A 16,374-nucleotide genomic window follows, 5' to 3' on the forward strand; every position below is an offset into this window, starting at 1 on the left:
TATGTATAGTGGAGTGACCGAATATTGACTTTCTAAAAGTTATTTGTAATGTTACTGCAACTTCATTTGGAAAACTGCCCAACAGATCTCTCTGGTACATTCAGCTGATGTTATTTTGGATAGATAAACGAAGCAATTTATCTGCTTTGATAAAGCAAATTAAAATGTATTTTTTAATCTCAAAACTACTTGGGGGATTTCAAGCACGATAAACCTAGAAATACTAGGGCTAGTGTTGGGCAAAATCTCTTGTTTACCCATTATATAACGCTTAATTTTTATGTGTATGTAACCCTATGTTTTTACATTTTTTGCCTCTTAGTTACTTTCACATCCTTTCAGAATTGTTACATACCTCAGAGATGTCTTACAACTAGTTTTGGTACTAATTATCAAATTTTGCTGATATGTGTTTTAGATTTGAAGGACATACAGAGATCTGTCCTCCAGGCATGAGCAATTCCACATACTCTGTCAACAAAAGTGTTTTAGAAGCCATAAAAGCACGACTTTCATCCTTCCATGAGCTCCTACTTGAGCCTCCAAAAGTAAGTGAAATCTTGTGTTAACAATTTAATTGAAGCAAAACTCACCAGGTGTCTGTTTTAGGCAGATTATAACAAACAAAACCCAGTCTAACAACTTCCAGGCAAGCATCCAGGCTACTTCCTAGCCTGTTGTGAGCTTTGGCTCAGGCGAACAGTAGTAATGAGCAGCAATGTTTTGTGCTTTTCCAGCACAAACTTTGTTTAATTAGCAAAGTAACCTTGGTGAAGTTACCGCTTTCTAAGAGTAATGAAAAGAGATTTGCTGTATATTCTCAAGGGAGGTCCTATTTTCTGCTTGGAAATCCAGTCTGGATAGGAAACACGGGCTATAGATGCTGCAGTTGTTTGGAACTTTGGAATGGCCCACATCAGGCTCATGCAATTCTCTTGACTTTCCCAGGACCCAAGTAGATAAGCTCCATGACACATCCCTGCACTCTAGGCATGTTAAATTCCTTGAGCTTTACAGCTGATGCAAGCAATTTACCTATGTCATGTTCTTGCCAAGATAAAAGAAATGTATAAATAGGGGGTTTACCTGTGATCCATTTGTATTTTCTACTCACATTTTCACTGGCAGAATTTCAGCTGGAGCACTACACCCTGAACTGGGTGCTGCAGATTTTAACAGAGAAATTAACATGAAATTGTTTTTAAATATATGAAGGTAGGGTTGCTGAGGCATTATAATATATTTAGACTGTCCATGTAACTGTTCTGTGTATATTGTAGTGATGTAGAATATAGCTGGATTAATGAGTGAGAATTATTTCTGAGGAACTATCTCCTAATTCCTGCCAAGACTGCGTAGATTTCATCTACTTAGAGGTCCTGTCTGTAGTTAGCAATCATTTTTTTACCAAGTTGTTACTTTCATGTGACTGGTTTTAGTGCTTCCTGTCTGTGGAATTAAAATAAGCTCCAGTATTTGGAATTAAAAGGAGGGTTTTTTTGCAGGATGAAGGTAAGACAGTTGCTCAAGGACTAAATGTGTCTATTTTTAAGCACTACTCAATCATTGTATGTAGTAATGTTAAGCTGATGGGTTTATGTATTAAATTTTTTTTTTTTTTCAGAAAAGTGTCATGAAGACAACCTGGGGTGTACTGGATCCACCTGTAGGAAACACGCGTTTAAACGTGATTAGATTAATATCTAGCCTTTTACAGACAAATACAAGCAGCGTGAATCAGGAGCTTATAGAACTTAACAGCATAGGAGTAATACTGGTAAGAACTTCATGCCATCTTCTTTATTTTTATGAGTTGCTGTTAAGATCTTGGCTGCTTTTTCATACTCTGCAGGTAATTTTCCAGTCTAACTTATTTTCCAGCCTACCTTTTCTGCATCTTTGTATTGTGATGCCTATTGCTTGGTTTAAGAACTTTTAATCCTGGATTTTACTGTTAATCAGTCTGTCTGAGGTCAGTGTTGATCACTGGAATGGTTCTTACTTGCTACACCTTCATAAATACATGAAGCGGTTATCTTAATAAGCTTATTTTCAGCTGGACATTCTCCAATTTTCAACCATGTTTTTTTTAAGCCATTTAAGGCTTCATTGCTATTTTCATTTTTTCCCTAAGTTGTTCCCTCAAAGCCCTTTTTTCTCACCTAATATATGGCCTACAATGTGGTATCTCAGCAGTATCTTGTAAAGGAACAGTTACTCTTGGTAGCTTGTACTCCAAACCTCAAAGCAGGGTGCTGTACAGCAAACTCAATTACCTAACTCATTGCTCTTTGTTAATGTGAACATGTACTTTGAGTCCTTCCTACCTCATACTTTCACTATAGCAGATGGGTTCTTTGTGTTTAGGTTCACCAAAGAAATCCAAATGTTGGTTGATTAAAATATAACTAGCAAATCATGTAGAACTTAAGCTAGTTACTGAATAACAATATGTAAACTCCTAAGTTGGCAGTTGCAAGATTAAAGTGTAAATACCTTTTCTTCCCCGATTTTGGTCCAAAATCCTTTTTTCCTGTGACTGATTAATACAGTGTGATTGAAATGTTTTCATCTCAAATTTTGTTCACAATTGGATTTTCAGACAGTTACTAACTTTTATACAAATAGTTGACTTTACTGTAGCTGAAGTTTTTCCTAGATCCATTGTGTAAAGGAATGTACATACTATGTACTCATGTGTTCTTGTAAATAGATTATTTTGTAAACTAAGTTCAGTGAGATTTGAACACATTTTTCTGTTGCAAGTTTTGCATGAGGAAAAAAAAGTACTTGTAGCCATGGAAACCTCAGTGTTTTGTGCTGTTTGATGAAATAGCACATGTTTTACTGGGCAGACTTAGGAAAAGTTCTGAGAGAATGTCATTAGTTTAGGAGGACTGAAGATAGATTGAAGACCTTTACCTGTACTTTGAATGAGACTAAAATTGTTCCATACTGTTCCAGTCACTGCACGTATTTCCAGAACTCATTACATACATTTTACCAGTGACAACCATCATTTGAATTTTGCAGTGAGTAGCCTAAAATAACTAGGCTTGACAAAAGTCTTTCTTGTGTCTAAGAGAAAAAATGGGGAGAAGCAAGAACTTGACTTAATGAATGCTGTAAATTGTAAATCAACCTCAGTATTTGTCTGGTGCTTTGTTAATGATCTTAAAGTGCTTCTAGATTACCTGAGGTAGTGGATGATGGGTTTGAAACAGGTAGATACAATTTCATAAGGAATCTCACTGAAGTGAGGAGCACATTTCTAAAAGGCTATTATAGATACCAGGAAGGTTAAGTGACTCAAAGTCAAGGACTTTTAAAGTCATAAATAACACTTCTGACTCTGGGACTTTTTTGGCTGCAGCTGGCAGAAGAAATTTAAGTGGGGAGCATTATTTCTCCTCATCTTCATAGTCTGAAAGTGCATTACTGGTGACCCCTGCAATAAATTCAGTTAGTTGAATTCTTGTTATGATCCAGGATAGTATTCCTTGCATTCAGATAATGGCAAGCACAGAAGTTACTGGTTTTGTGGGTCACAAATTTTCTCCTGTACAATAAATAATACTTACTGTAAAACTTAAAATATTTCTTCCAGTGTAGTCATTAAAATGATTAGGTGGGTGAGACTATTGGTTATGTTTAATGAAAAGATCTTGGTTTGTGTAAACCTTGGTGAATTTGTTTTTCAGGACATGTTTTTTAAGTATACGTGGAATAACTTTTTGCATACTCAAGTAGAAATCTGTATTGCATTAATTCTTGCAAGTCCTCTTGAAAACACGGAAAATGGCACAATTACAGATCAGGATTCCAGTGGGGACAATCTCTTACTGAAACATGTAAGTTGTGTTTTGCAAGTCTCTTCAATTTTCCCGTTTCCATGCAGTTAATTTTACATAAAATGCACCCCAATTCTACTTAATGTATAGAATGAAAAAGATTTGTCCTTCTGGTTTTACCTAAAATGTGAAACCTGAAACTGCCATAGAGTAGATTTTTGTTGTTGTTTTTGGTTTTTTTTTTGCTCCAAAGTGAGCATGGTGAAGAGCTTCAAGTATTTATTTTCCCTGAAGTTTCTCCTATTTTTAAGGCTTAAAATTACTATTTCAGTAGCTTTATGTTACTACAACAACTTGGCACTTAAGAGGAGTAGAATTAATAAGGTTTAGCTTTTAGGTTTCAGGTTGCGATCTGACTGCTGGACTTTCAACCATTTAATGAAAGCATGTATCCTGAATGTGAAATTAAGACTTGCAGACTTTAGTCAACTATAAATGCATAAATGGTGTTCAATTTTACTGCTACTAAGCATATTTTGCTTTTTTGACAGCTCTTCCTTAAGTGCCAATTAATAGAAAGAATACTTGAAGCGTGGGACACGAATGAGAAGAAACAGTGAGTAATTAGTTTCCTCATTCCCTACAATTGTCTAAATAAGACTTGAGTGGTAAAATTAATGCATAACCAATTCAGAAGTGCTGTAGCCAGTTCTAGAATCACTTGTATGTTAATATTTGGGTCAAAGCTTTCTCCTGTAGTTTTTGGTAGTATTCCTGTGACCTCTTGAGAGCATGAGAGTTGTCATTTTTGCCATGTATATTACTGTGATCTTTAAAGTTCACCCATGTTCTAGTACAGAAACATACTGTAAGTTATGAGGGGACAGGAGATACTTTTCCCTAGTAAGCAGTTGAGAATTACTTGTGAACACATCGAAGCATATCACATACTGGTGAGCATCGGACTCCTAAATAGTAAAAGCCAATTCCTCAGCAATAGAACACATTCTAAAATTATGTGTTTGAAAGGATGTAAGCTTCAAGTAGCTAACATCGTCTGAAGCCATTTTTGTAGCAGGAGAAAAAAATCCTCATTCATCACCTGAGGCAGTAAAATGTTCTCATGAAGGCCAAATAATTTTAGCTCTGGAGATACTGAACAGTAAATGTTAATTCTGACCTGTCAAAATATTGAATTTACTTGCTGGGGTAGTGCTGCTGATTTGATGGAATGTTGAGACAGTTCCACTCTCCAAAACATTCCTGTTCCTATCTTAAGTGGATCAGATAGTAAGTATATGGATAATATAACTGACCTGGAAATAAGGATGGTGAAGAAGTTGGCTAATAAAGAAATGAACGTGCTAAATTTGACTGTAGAAAACATGTTCTCCTGAATGTCTTCCATTTTTTATCAGTTCTCCTGAGGTTATAGAGAATTGCCGACTTTACAGGCAATTAGATTCTTGTAGGAGAGAAATATGAAAAGTTTTCTTTGTAATTCCAACCTAAAACTTAAGTTTTACTTGGATAAGACTGTTCTTGATCCAGTGCTTACCATATGAATGATTTAATTAAATATTTAGTCTCATGTTTCAGAATACTAATGAAGAAAATAGTGTTTCAAACCTTAGGTAGTGCTTTTATCTGGAAACAGACTTGTAATGAATTCACTCCTCTATCCAGTTTTGTACAGGTGTGGCTCCAGCTGTAAAAGATAAATCTTTAAGGGTACTGTTTCTGGAAATGGGTAGTTTTTTAGTTTTTTTGTATTCTATCACTTAATGTTATTTCAAGCAGCTCTAGAAGCTTAAAGGTGTCTGCTTTCTGCTGGTGAAAATCTGACATAGTAAAAGTTGTTTGATTCGCTGGGCTTAATAAAGGTTTGCTAACAAAATGTACAGTTGTATTCCAGACTTTCTGGCTAGGCAATGATGACTCAGTCTAGTTTGTCAATAGAAGCACTCTATGTTATATCCTGTATTAGAAACTATAACCTTTGCTGTCATCATGTGCTACATTTTGAATGTAGTGATTACCTAAGCAAGCTGTAAACAGTGTGGGAGTTTATTCATGATACCTTGCATAGACATAATTTCACTTACCTCATATGTTGGATGATGATGGTGGAAAATAAAATCATGTGATCTGTGTTTGCATAATGTAAGGTACTTCATGAGCTGCTGTCACTTTACAAAGATTTCAGTTATGGAAGGTTTGTCCAGCTGGGTGAGGAGGTCTTTTTTGGTTTTTGTTTAAAATACAAAACCTTAAACCAGTGCAGCAGAAGTTTGATTGTTTTGCAGCCAAATGCAATCATTTCATGATTGCTCTTTGGTCAGATTTAGAACAGTTCCAACTGGCAGTAGGTGTTCAGAGCACTACTCTAACATCTTTTAATTACTGAAGTGCAGTTCTGTGTGAAATATTTAAATGGCTTTGTAATTTTAGCTTTGGTAAGCATGTTGTTCCTAAATTTCAGGAAAGCAGTAACCTGAACTTGAATGGGTATGCTACATGTAACGCTGAGAAACCCTGAAATACTGAAGCATATTTAGTAATGCTTTTCCCTTTTGAATGTGGGCTGAAAGCTCAGAGGGAATATTTGGTGTTTTGGGGTTTTGCAAAATAGTCTCAGCAACAGAAATTTCCTAAAAACTCTGAAACACTTGCTAATTTTTTTTATTTTGCTAATGCTCTGCATTTTGCTTTCTACACACATAGATAAGCAGTATAAACACTTGTACATCCTTCTTGGTATTTTATGTGCTAGTTAAGTCTCCTAAACTGGCTCAGTGAAGTCTAACCAGTTGATACCTTAAATTCTTTAGTATTTTTGTGAACCTGTGATTTGAGGACGCAGCTCTAACTCTGAAGAACTCCAGTGCATTATCTTGTGTAACATCTTGACTCTGGCAGTGTTTTACACCAACACATGGCATCAAAGTTGCTCTGAGTGCGACAGTTGAACTCTTGGTCTCTTGCAGGGCTGAAGGAGGAAGAAGGCACGGCTACATGGGTCACCTGACAAGGATAGCAAACTGCATTGTGCACAGTACAGATAAGGGGCCAAACAGCACACTAGTCCAGCAGCTCATCAAAGGTATGCATTCATGGTCTTAACTTTATCTTCAGGACTTTCATTATCAGATGCTGAGGAAATTAAGGAAACTTAAATTAGAAGGCAGCTGTTGAATTAAAGAAGAAAACAACTGTGTTACTTCTGAAGCATTCAATTTAAAGCAGTAATCCTTAAACACATGCTTAAGTATTTTCATTTCAAACAAAAAGCTCTCTGAAATAGATGCAAAGAGGAGCTCACCTGCTTAATTTGGACTTGTTTGCTAGATGGACTTATATTTATGAATTTAGGCAGATGTATATGTTCTTACCAGTATTTTTGGTAGAATAGGAAAAAATGTTTGAAAATTAAGTGATGTCTCATTGTTGATAATTTCTAATTGGTTTGGGTTTTTTGCTTCCTATGCTAGAGCTTCCAGAGGAGGTCAGAGAGCGATGGGAAACATTCTGCACAAGCTCTTTAGGAGAAACCAACAAGAGGAATACAGTGGATCTGGTAAGTAGTGATGAGTAAGGTAGGAAAATTGCTGCTGCTTTACTTGGACAATTTCTTTTTGTCAGAAGCACTGTCAGTCTTCCAAAATCCAGTGTACTTTTAAGGAGTCCCTCTAGTTAGTGAGCTATGGAACTGATAATTCTTTAGCTTACTTTTCAACTAAAGCCATATCATTAATATTTGTGCAGGCATAATGCAGATGATCAGTTAGTAATAGCTAACTGGCTCACCTGATTAGCTACCTAGTGTAGCTAATCCCGGGCAGTCTGCAAGGAGGAGGATTTCTTTACCTCTTTAAGGTAGTATCCTTGAAAACTCCTCTCTGCTTGAGAGTACAAAGTAAAACTGCAGGAGCCAGTGTTACTGCTTTATCTACAGGATGTAAATGACCCAGTACAAGTTTAACAGAAGACTGCCACCTGCATTCCACTGTCTGTGTTGCTGACCTTGCTTAAGTTGCTTTGCTTACCGTTGTTCACCTGACACATTTCTTCTGCTTGCAGCTGTAGCGATTACACTTTTGGAAAAACGCTTTAAGTAGAAGAGGTGTGTGTAATCGTGTTAAAAATACAGTCCAAGAGTAATTACTTGGAGACTTTAATTAGCAGAGGCAGTTTCTGATGTCAGCAGACCAATTAATGAATTTTATTTTACCTGACTTCTCCAGGAATGCAGTGCTTTGCATGTGGTTTCATTAACTCGTGCTAGTCCTGTGTTATTTGGACTATAATTAATTGTTGAATTTGCTGTTTCAACATATATAATTAATTGTTGAATTTGCTGTTTCAACATAAATACTAACTGGAACATGATGTTAACAGGTGTCAATAGAAGCAATAGGAAGTTCATCTGAAACTGTGCAACTTGTGAAAAGGACCAAAAGGTGTACATAAGGCATTTTTTCTTGAGCCTGTGAATGCAAAGTGTGTAGGGTTTGCAGATGAATGTTAATTTTCCTCTGGGTAGAAACTACTTCTTAGTCAAGACACCAAGAAGGATCATGTAAAGAGGAAGAATTTTAGGCTTATAAAAAATGGCACTAATTGGCCCTTCAGATATATAATCATGTGCTTGGAGGTACTTGATGTAATAACAGTAAAACTTAATTGAAAACTTACCTCTAAACTCCACAGTTTTCAGTAGAATAAAAAGACAAAGCATTAAAACAATGTCATGTATCTGAAACAAATGCATTATACACTATGCCAATGACCCAATTTCTTTGTATAGGTTACGACCTGCCACATTCATTCTTCCAGTGATGATGAAATAGACTTTAAAGAAACTGGCTTCTCACAGGATTCTTCTTTGCAGCAGGTGAGTTGAATTCTTTTAACAGCTTAAGTTGCTCTTTCTGTAGAAGCAAATTAAGACTTTTTTAAAAAGCAGGGGTATTTTTATTTTCTCTCACAAGCAAATATAAATCTAGAAAGTTTAAATTAAAACATAGGCATGTGTGCATGCACACAGCTGTATCTTACCAGACTCATAAGCATCTCTTTGAATTCTTTTGCTGGCGGTGAACAAGTGGGAGCCTTGTGGCACAATCAGATGCTTTAGATGGCATTATTTGTGTGGGTTTCTAACCAGAATCTTTCAGATCACACTAACAGCTGTATAGTAACTACCTAGGCTAATACTGGCTTTGGTATTTTATGCATTTTCTATAGTTTTTATAATAAGTAATTGCTTGTCTAAGTTTGAATTGTGGGTGGTGGCTCATTTGTAAAGAATCTGATGATGCATTTTATCTGATTAAGTGCTTTTGTACCTGTAAGGTGCACCTGTGCAAAAACTTGATAAGTTGGGTGCTATCTGTAGCAGCTTTAGTGAGAAAGTAAGATCTTCTAATATCTCTGTGCTTTTCATGCATCCCCTTAGTGACCTGCTGTGCCTAGGCAATCCCAGCAGTTCCAGGTAGTTAATCTGGAGAAATGCAGATGGTCCAGTGCTGCTTCTTTCAAGTTTGTCTTGCTGTATACCTCCTCCTTTTATATATATTTTCTTTTCCTTCAGTTTTCATAATGCCTTAATCTAAACTTGGGGTTTTTTGATTGTTCTCTTGTTTTCCTTCCATATTCACTCTGTTCAACTTTACCACCATACTGTGTCCCCTCAGCTACCTGGGCAAGGAACCAAGAGTTAACATGACAGCTTTATTTCCTAGATTGTCTTAGCATTGCCTGACTTTACACATGGAAATAATGTTATCAAAAGTCCCTAGAGGATGTGTAGTAATTTATAATTTAATGACAGACCTGCAAAATAAGAGACAAAAACCTATTGTTATGGATAGATGATGCCCACATGTACCTTAGTGTATATACCAATCTGCTGGCAGTTGACACTGTCATTTTTATTTAAAAAACCAGCACATTTGTGTCAGTGACACTGCACCGATACGTAAAATGTTCAGTGGTTTCATTCTTCTAATATTTAATAGATGCTGCAGGTGTGTGTGCCCGAGACTGATTTTGCTAGTGATACCCGCATAATAAATATGCAGCTGTGCTTTAGTATCTACATTTAGTTTACTTTTCTGGTTCTTACTGTTTATAACTTTACGTTATTTTGAGAAAAGACAGCTTTTTTCTTTTATAGTTTCTTTGGGGTGCATTTGGAAAGGTGCTGTTTAATGTGATTAACCTACAGTTTTAACTTTTTTTATTGTAAGCTGTTAGATTGACTTTCAAGTCAGTAAATGTAAGTAGGGTTGTAGTTGATGCTACCTTTCAGCATTCAGAGGTTAAGACAAATCCTTTTCCTGTCCTTTTATGTTTACTTTAAATAGACTTTTATTTCTTTGAAGCAAAATGGGCAAATAGATTGTAGAGTATTAGTAGAATCATTATATCACTGTCGTTGGTCCTGGGGTTGCCAGGCCTTTTCTGATTATCAGATGCAACAAATGACGTCCAATTTTATTGACCAGTTTGGCTTCAACGATGAGAAGTTTGCTGATCAAGATGACATTGGCAAGTGAGTATAATATTACACTGAATTTAACTGTAGTCTTGTGAGTTTTCTTTCTTACTGTGTTTTTGGCTGTGGTTTTGCTGATGGTAAGTACAAGCATTTACTGATGTGCAGTCAGTCCTGTCTTTATGTGCCATCTGTGTGCGTTGATAGAAGCCTTCCTGAACAGAGGAAAGCAACAGTTTCTCTACTTTTTCTAATCTTCTGGTTGTGCCAATGTAGAGAATGCTGTGCTCGTGAACAAAAAACTGAATTATAACTCTGCTTTTTAACAGTCTTTTTAACAGAGCATATGGTTCTCTGTTGACCTGACATTGTTTGGGTCACTTTGACTTTCTCATTGTCTCAGAGTTTTTTCACCTGCTGATGACCAGATGAATAGCTCTACTTCTAAGTTTTCCTGGAAAAGATGACAGGAGCAACGTGTCTCTCAGTGTACTTTTCTGTAGGGGAGAGTAAGGAAGGCTATTGTAAAACTGCCTTTTTTTATAAGGTCAAGGCAGCTAAGATTTATTTCTGTAAGTAGTCTTAGGTGAAAAATGAGGAAATGAGAACAATCTTGGTCAGGTTAAAAAAAACCCAAACTAAACAAAAACCAGCACACAACAGATAACACTCCTCGTAAAAGCTGGTATCTTTCTTCATAAGTAAATGGATGCAATAAAGGGAAAAGGGGAGAATAGGGGTTCTTGCTGATCATAGAGTTGATCATGGTTTTTATAAGATTTTATGGCTTGGGATGCCAGAACATGCAGGTAGGAATAAAAAGTGTTACTTCAAGATGGTTTTTAGAAGGTATTTTTATAATAATCTCAGTGCTCTTCTATAAGGTGTGTTTAGTAAATGATGTCTGACTGAAGCTGGTATCTTCCATCCAAGAAGTATTGCTGCCTTTTTACACCACAGGACCTGCTGACATAAGAGATCAAGACATGATGGTAGAGGAAGTAATGCAGGATACTCCTTAACTTTGTTAGAATTGAGGAAATTGCTTTGAAGTTACGCCTTCTGTGCAAGAATCAGTTACACTCTAAGTTACCTGCGTTACACAGTAATTCAGGTGGTGTCTTGTGTAGCAATACAGTCACACTTGCAACTTAGGTTCCTTTGCAAAATATTTCAGTGATTGGTTAAAAAAAATACTTGTGGGGTTCTTTTGCTAGGAAACAGATTTAGATATTACTTTTTCATTTTGTCCCTTCCTGTTGGAAGGCCCTTTGATAGAAGGGTCTAATCTGTTAAAATATGTAAGAACTGTAAATGCAGATATTTACAGGATTTTGAGGTATATCATGGTAGAGCATAGTCAGGTTAGGCATTCTTTAGGCCTAGCTTTTTTCCAGTGCATAGCAATGCAGTATTTGAGATTTGGGTATATAATTTCAGTTGTGCTTGTTTAGGCTTGTTGCATCTCTACACCTAAATGTAGATGGCAATGTTCTGTGTTGTTGTTTAAGATACTTAACAGTGAAAAAGATCACAGGAATGCCAGGCCTCCTTGGTGTGTAACTTTGACTGTTTTGTGTTGGAGACTACTTTATCTTTTATATTCTATTTTTAGATTATTGGAAAATAAGAAACCAAAGAGAAATTAAATAACTTCATGTCACAATAGAAAGCCCTGTTTCAATGAGCACATTTCTTTTTTTCTTGTAGTGTTTCTTTTGATCGGGTTTCGGACATCAACTTTACCCTCAATACGAATGAAAGTGTAAGTATGTGTTCCAATATTATCAGAAAAATTACTGTTTTTTAAACTTTGATATGATCTCAGAGTCTTGGCAGTGGTTATATTTACTCCTTTTATGTGGAAATCACTGGAAAATAGTTACTCTACCTGATTCCCATATCATGAGATTTACTAATTGGAAGACACTTGTTCTTTTTGATCAGTATTAAGCAGAATTGCTTCTGATTTGTATAACTGGGTTCAGATCTGATTTGTGCACGTTGCACACTTGTGTTATATGATTAGAAGCTTTTTAAATCTTCAGTGAGATTGTAGTGACAGGGAAAGTAAGGACTGAGTCTCTGAACCTCAGTATTATTTGCTGGTTGAACTAAAATGACCCCCCACTACAGAAAGTAAAGCTGGAGTACTTTTTGCTCTGGTTATCTGGAAAGCTCTTTGGGGTCACTCCCACATCCCATTTTTAAACATGATAGAAGTTCCTAAGCGTTCTTTGGTCCACTCAGCTTGTTAGTAGCCAAGTAAAACAAGCAGCACTGCATATTTTCTTGACAAGCTTTAAATTAAGACATTCTGGTTTTCTGCCGCTTTTAGAGAAATGCTTAAGATTCTCTTCAGAACAGTCATGTATTTTCAAGATGTTCATTAATGTAGTATGTTTTTTATACTTTTGCTGTATTTAGGGCAATATAGCCTTGTTTGAGGCATGCTGTAAGGAACGGATACAACAGTTTGATGATGGTGGCTCTGATGAGGAAGACATTTGGGAAGAAAAACATATTGCATTTGCACCAGAGTCCCAGAGGCGTTCCAGGTGAGAAGGGTTTTTCTCATCCAAACAGCAGTGTAGTGAGCCTGCAGTAACGTGCTTGTCCTCTGGTTCAATCTGTCTATTAGCACAGACTGTCCAGCATAACTAGGTATTTCTGTTCAGTGGAGATGTGGCTCTAGTGCTTTGTTTACCAGCCATAATTTGCAGAAGGTGGACTTTGGCTTTTGTAGCTTGTTAGTTTTTGGGTTTTTTTCCTGCTGTGTATTCTTTCCTTATGCTTTTAAACTGGCCAGCTGTCCTTGCTTTGGACAAGGCAGCCCAGCTTCACACCTCTATTAGACCTTGCTGCCCTCGCTACAGTACCAGTATGGCTGTGAAAGAGGAAAATGCATTGAGTGGAAGGAGCATCTAGTCCCCAAAACTCAGGGCTGTGCAGCCTCCCTCAGTATCTACTGAAAGCGTCTTCTTGTGCTCAAGAGAAATATCTTAAACCTTGTTTCTTTGAGAGGGAAATGAGGGGAATACTAAGAGTTAAAAATTATGCCTCAAGCAATCTGTCAGACATAATTGTAATTCTCTCTAGCCTGAAACTCTGTAGTATTTCCTTGTGCCCAGGGTATTATACTAAAAACAGAATGTAAACTCTCTCTTTCTGTTTGAAGTTCGGGCAGTACAGACAGTGAAGAAAGTACAGATTCTGAAGAAGAGGATGGAACTAAACAAGACTTGTTCGAATCCCACACCAATACAGAGGACAAAATGGAAGTAGACTTAAATGAACGTACGTAGCTTTATTCCATGCTGCTTTGGGTTATTGGAAATCGTTAGATCTAGCAGCTGACTTTGTAGGAATTTCCTCGTTGACTGCTTTTATTCCAACTGTCTTAAAGTAGTCTTTCCCACTCACCACAGAGCATGCACATATTGGGAAGTTTGAATTCCTTACATGTCTTAAATTACTTACTCTCTCTAAAATTCATGATTCTACTCTTGAAGAGTTAAAGGAGGAGTAGTCAGAAAGGGAAGGATTAAATACTCATTTATAAATACTGGGTACCTACAAAAACCTAATATGTTATTATCCAAACCCAAAAGATGGTATTTTTACTGGAAGCCTTTCAGACCAGCTTTTTGTCTAACAGTGCTCTTTAGAAGGCATCCTACAGAAGCTAAGTGAACTTGCGTTGTTCTGGTTTCCACATTCCATTCACAAATGTGAATGAAAGATACACATCGGGAGACTCTTATGTGGAATCTTACCTGATGTAATAGCTTGAAAAGTTTTCACATTCAAGTCAGACTAAACTGGCTTTTGTTAAACTGACAATGTCTGTAGGTAAAAGCCCTGTGTTTATCTAGACTGTAAGGAATTAAATTAGAAGGAAAAGTTAAGGGTTTTCTTTTCTTTTGTCAGATTGGTGTCGTTGGCATCTGTGTGTCAAACAAGTTTTGATCCATGTGGGTCTCCTCCCATATCTGCCTGGGTTGGAATTTCTAATTGCTAGTCAGAGCTTCCTTTTCAGCCTGTTTTTTTGTATGTAAGTGTTAATGAAAAACATGTTTCCCTTGGGTAGGTGAAGTATTTTGAATTGACCTATCCTAAATTAGATGCTATTCACAGTTGCTCCCAAATTTAAAATATCAATAAATATTTTAAGTTGTTAAAAGCCTCAAACTTTTCTGAAACTTAGCAATGGTATTAGTGCATGAGAAGTTATTTGAAGAAATTAATAAAAGGATGAAAACTCTTATGATTTTCATTATTATAGAAATTAGTTTGAAAAATGGTAACAAATATTGAGGTTAATTTGAAGGATAAAGTGGATTGTACTTGTGATTTAATATGTTTTATTAGTTTTGTTCTTCAGATAAACTTTTTTTTTAGTGGAGTACTCTGAATTACTGATCTTTAAATTCTGCTTTACTAGCATAGTTTTTCTTTTAGAGAATACATTCATTTTTTAACAGGATGTACAGGATTTTTCTGCATGTGCTTTCAAGTCTAGTTATGAATCTTGCTTCTCTTTATGGAATGTACATAGAGAGAATCAGTGTGTTAGGCATATGTGCACTGATGTTCTTTATAGAAATTTGTTCCTAATGAACTTCATGATGGTTTTTCAGCACCTAACTGGTCAGCGAACTTCGATGTACCCATGGAGACTGCACATGGTGCCAGTCTGGATTCTGTTGGCTCTGCTGTGTGGAGTAGTGAAGCACCTGTGCCAGCTAAAGAAACTGGCTGGGCTTCCTTTTCTGACTTCACATCCTCTTTGAGGTGAGAATGTTAGTTATTCAGGGTGAGTTTGGTTTGTTTGGGGCATCCATCTCTACACAAGCCTGTGTTGGTGGTGTATATAAAAGTGTCTGAAGAGCGCTGTGTGCTCTAACAGCATGGGTCTGTGTGATCTCCCTTTCCAGGATGGGTGGGTACTAGTGTTCTGGGTTTTTTAATTTTATATTGTTATGCAGCTGTGATAACTAGGTTAAGTAGTTCTGCTCAGTTTTGAGAACAGCCAAGATAATGCTGTTCTTTTTTTGGATTGAATGCTACATTCTACTGAAATCTTGTGTATGTACCTAATCAAATAGATGTAAATTTTGGGTTGCCAAATATTGGCAGTCAAGAATTAATTCCTTCTCATATTGGAAGACTTTACTCTTATACACTTGGCTTTTGACTTTCTGTCTGGGCATTAAAACAGCTCAGATATAGAAGTATGATTTTTTTCCAGTATAAAGCAGTGTTGTTTCATGATTGAGGCAGGTAAATTGATAGTCAAATTCAGGCCCTAGAAAATGAAGACATGGGAGTTGCCACATTACTGTATATAAGAAACAGTCTATAAATGATGAGATGTTTTCCTAGTGTCATCTTGAATCTTGTCATCTGAGTTTCTTTAGAATGAAAAACTTGTAGCTATGCTGTATATGAAATAAAGTAATGAAATCACTTTTGTAGTGGTTCATGACTGTGCTGGCAGTCTCAGAGAACTCTCAAGTTAGAAAAATGCATTTAGCAAAACAGTTAAAAATATTTGGAAACACTGCAAAGAGCTGGTGATGCCTGTATGCCTTAGTTACCAGGGACATGTCTATTCGTAGTGGTAATGTAACAAAATTAAGTAAAAATAAAATGACCATCAAACACCCTCAGCTCAGTTCTGGTGCATTTTGCAGTACTAAATTTCTATTTAGCATGTCTTCTCAGCACTCATAGAAACAAACTTGCTGTAAATCAGTTTCAGTATAGTTCTAGGCCTTACACCTTTCACAGAGAACTAATCCTGTTTTAAGAACACTTCACTTTGCTATACAGAAATGTTTCTAAAGTTTTTTTACTCTACTTGAAGCTCAAAAGACTCCTTAAGAAGTAATTCTCCTGTGGAAATGGAAACAAACACAGATCCAGGTGATCCCTTGAGTGCAAATGCAGCTACTCTTACAACACAGCTAGACAGTAAGTAAACTGCATTCCCAAATGCAAATGGCTTGATTGTAGGAGTTGTACATAAGAAAAATCTCCATGAACATTAAAATTTTAGGTTTCCAGAGGCTCTTCTCTGGC

The 16,374-nt window shown here is 36.5% G+C and overlaps 1 protein-coding gene across 7 annotated transcripts in view; it reads left to right on the forward strand.

Moving 5' to 3' along the window:
- Window positions 1–16,374, forward strand: part of PPP6R3 (protein phosphatase 6 regulatory subunit 3) — a 57,383-nt gene that overhangs the window by 26,557 nt on the left and 14,452 nt on the right. For 4 of the 7 annotated variants that reach the window (XM_088058158.1, XM_088058157.1, XM_005522382.3 and 1 more), the window contains 13 exons: window positions 419–548; window positions 1,625–1,777; window positions 3,702–3,851; window positions 4,343–4,407; window positions 6,779–6,894; window positions 7,283–7,368; window positions 8,599–8,685; window positions 10,250–10,347; window positions 12,001–12,055; window positions 12,718–12,848; window positions 13,469–13,587; window positions 14,931–15,084; window positions 16,160–16,266. In XM_088058158.1, the coding sequence (XP_087914284.1) occupies window positions 419–548; window positions 1,625–1,777; window positions 3,702–3,851; window positions 4,343–4,407; window positions 6,779–6,894; window positions 7,283–7,368; window positions 8,599–8,685; window positions 10,250–10,347; window positions 12,001–12,055; window positions 12,718–12,848; window positions 13,469–13,587; window positions 14,931–15,084; window positions 16,160–16,266 (1,451 nt within the window). Of the gene's footprint in view, window positions 1–418; window positions 549–1,624; window positions 1,778–3,701; window positions 3,852–4,342; window positions 4,408–6,778; window positions 6,895–7,282; window positions 7,369–8,598; window positions 8,686–10,249; window positions 10,348–12,000; window positions 12,056–12,717; window positions 12,849–13,468; window positions 13,588–14,220; window positions 14,345–14,930; window positions 15,085–16,159; window positions 16,267–16,374 lie in introns of those variants that run through there. The other 3 variants (XM_088058160.1, XM_014251964.2, XM_014251965.2) reach the window with 2 other exon arrangements.

The sequence above is a fragment of the Pseudopodoces humilis genome, chromosome 7 (assembly GCF_049639895.1).
Source record: "Pseudopodoces humilis isolate 2021_Gansu_Grassland_sample_001 chromosome 7, ASM4963989v1, whole genome shotgun sequence".
In the NCBI taxonomy this organism is placed as follows: Eukaryota; Metazoa; Chordata; class Aves; order Passeriformes; family Paridae; genus Pseudopodoces; species Pseudopodoces humilis.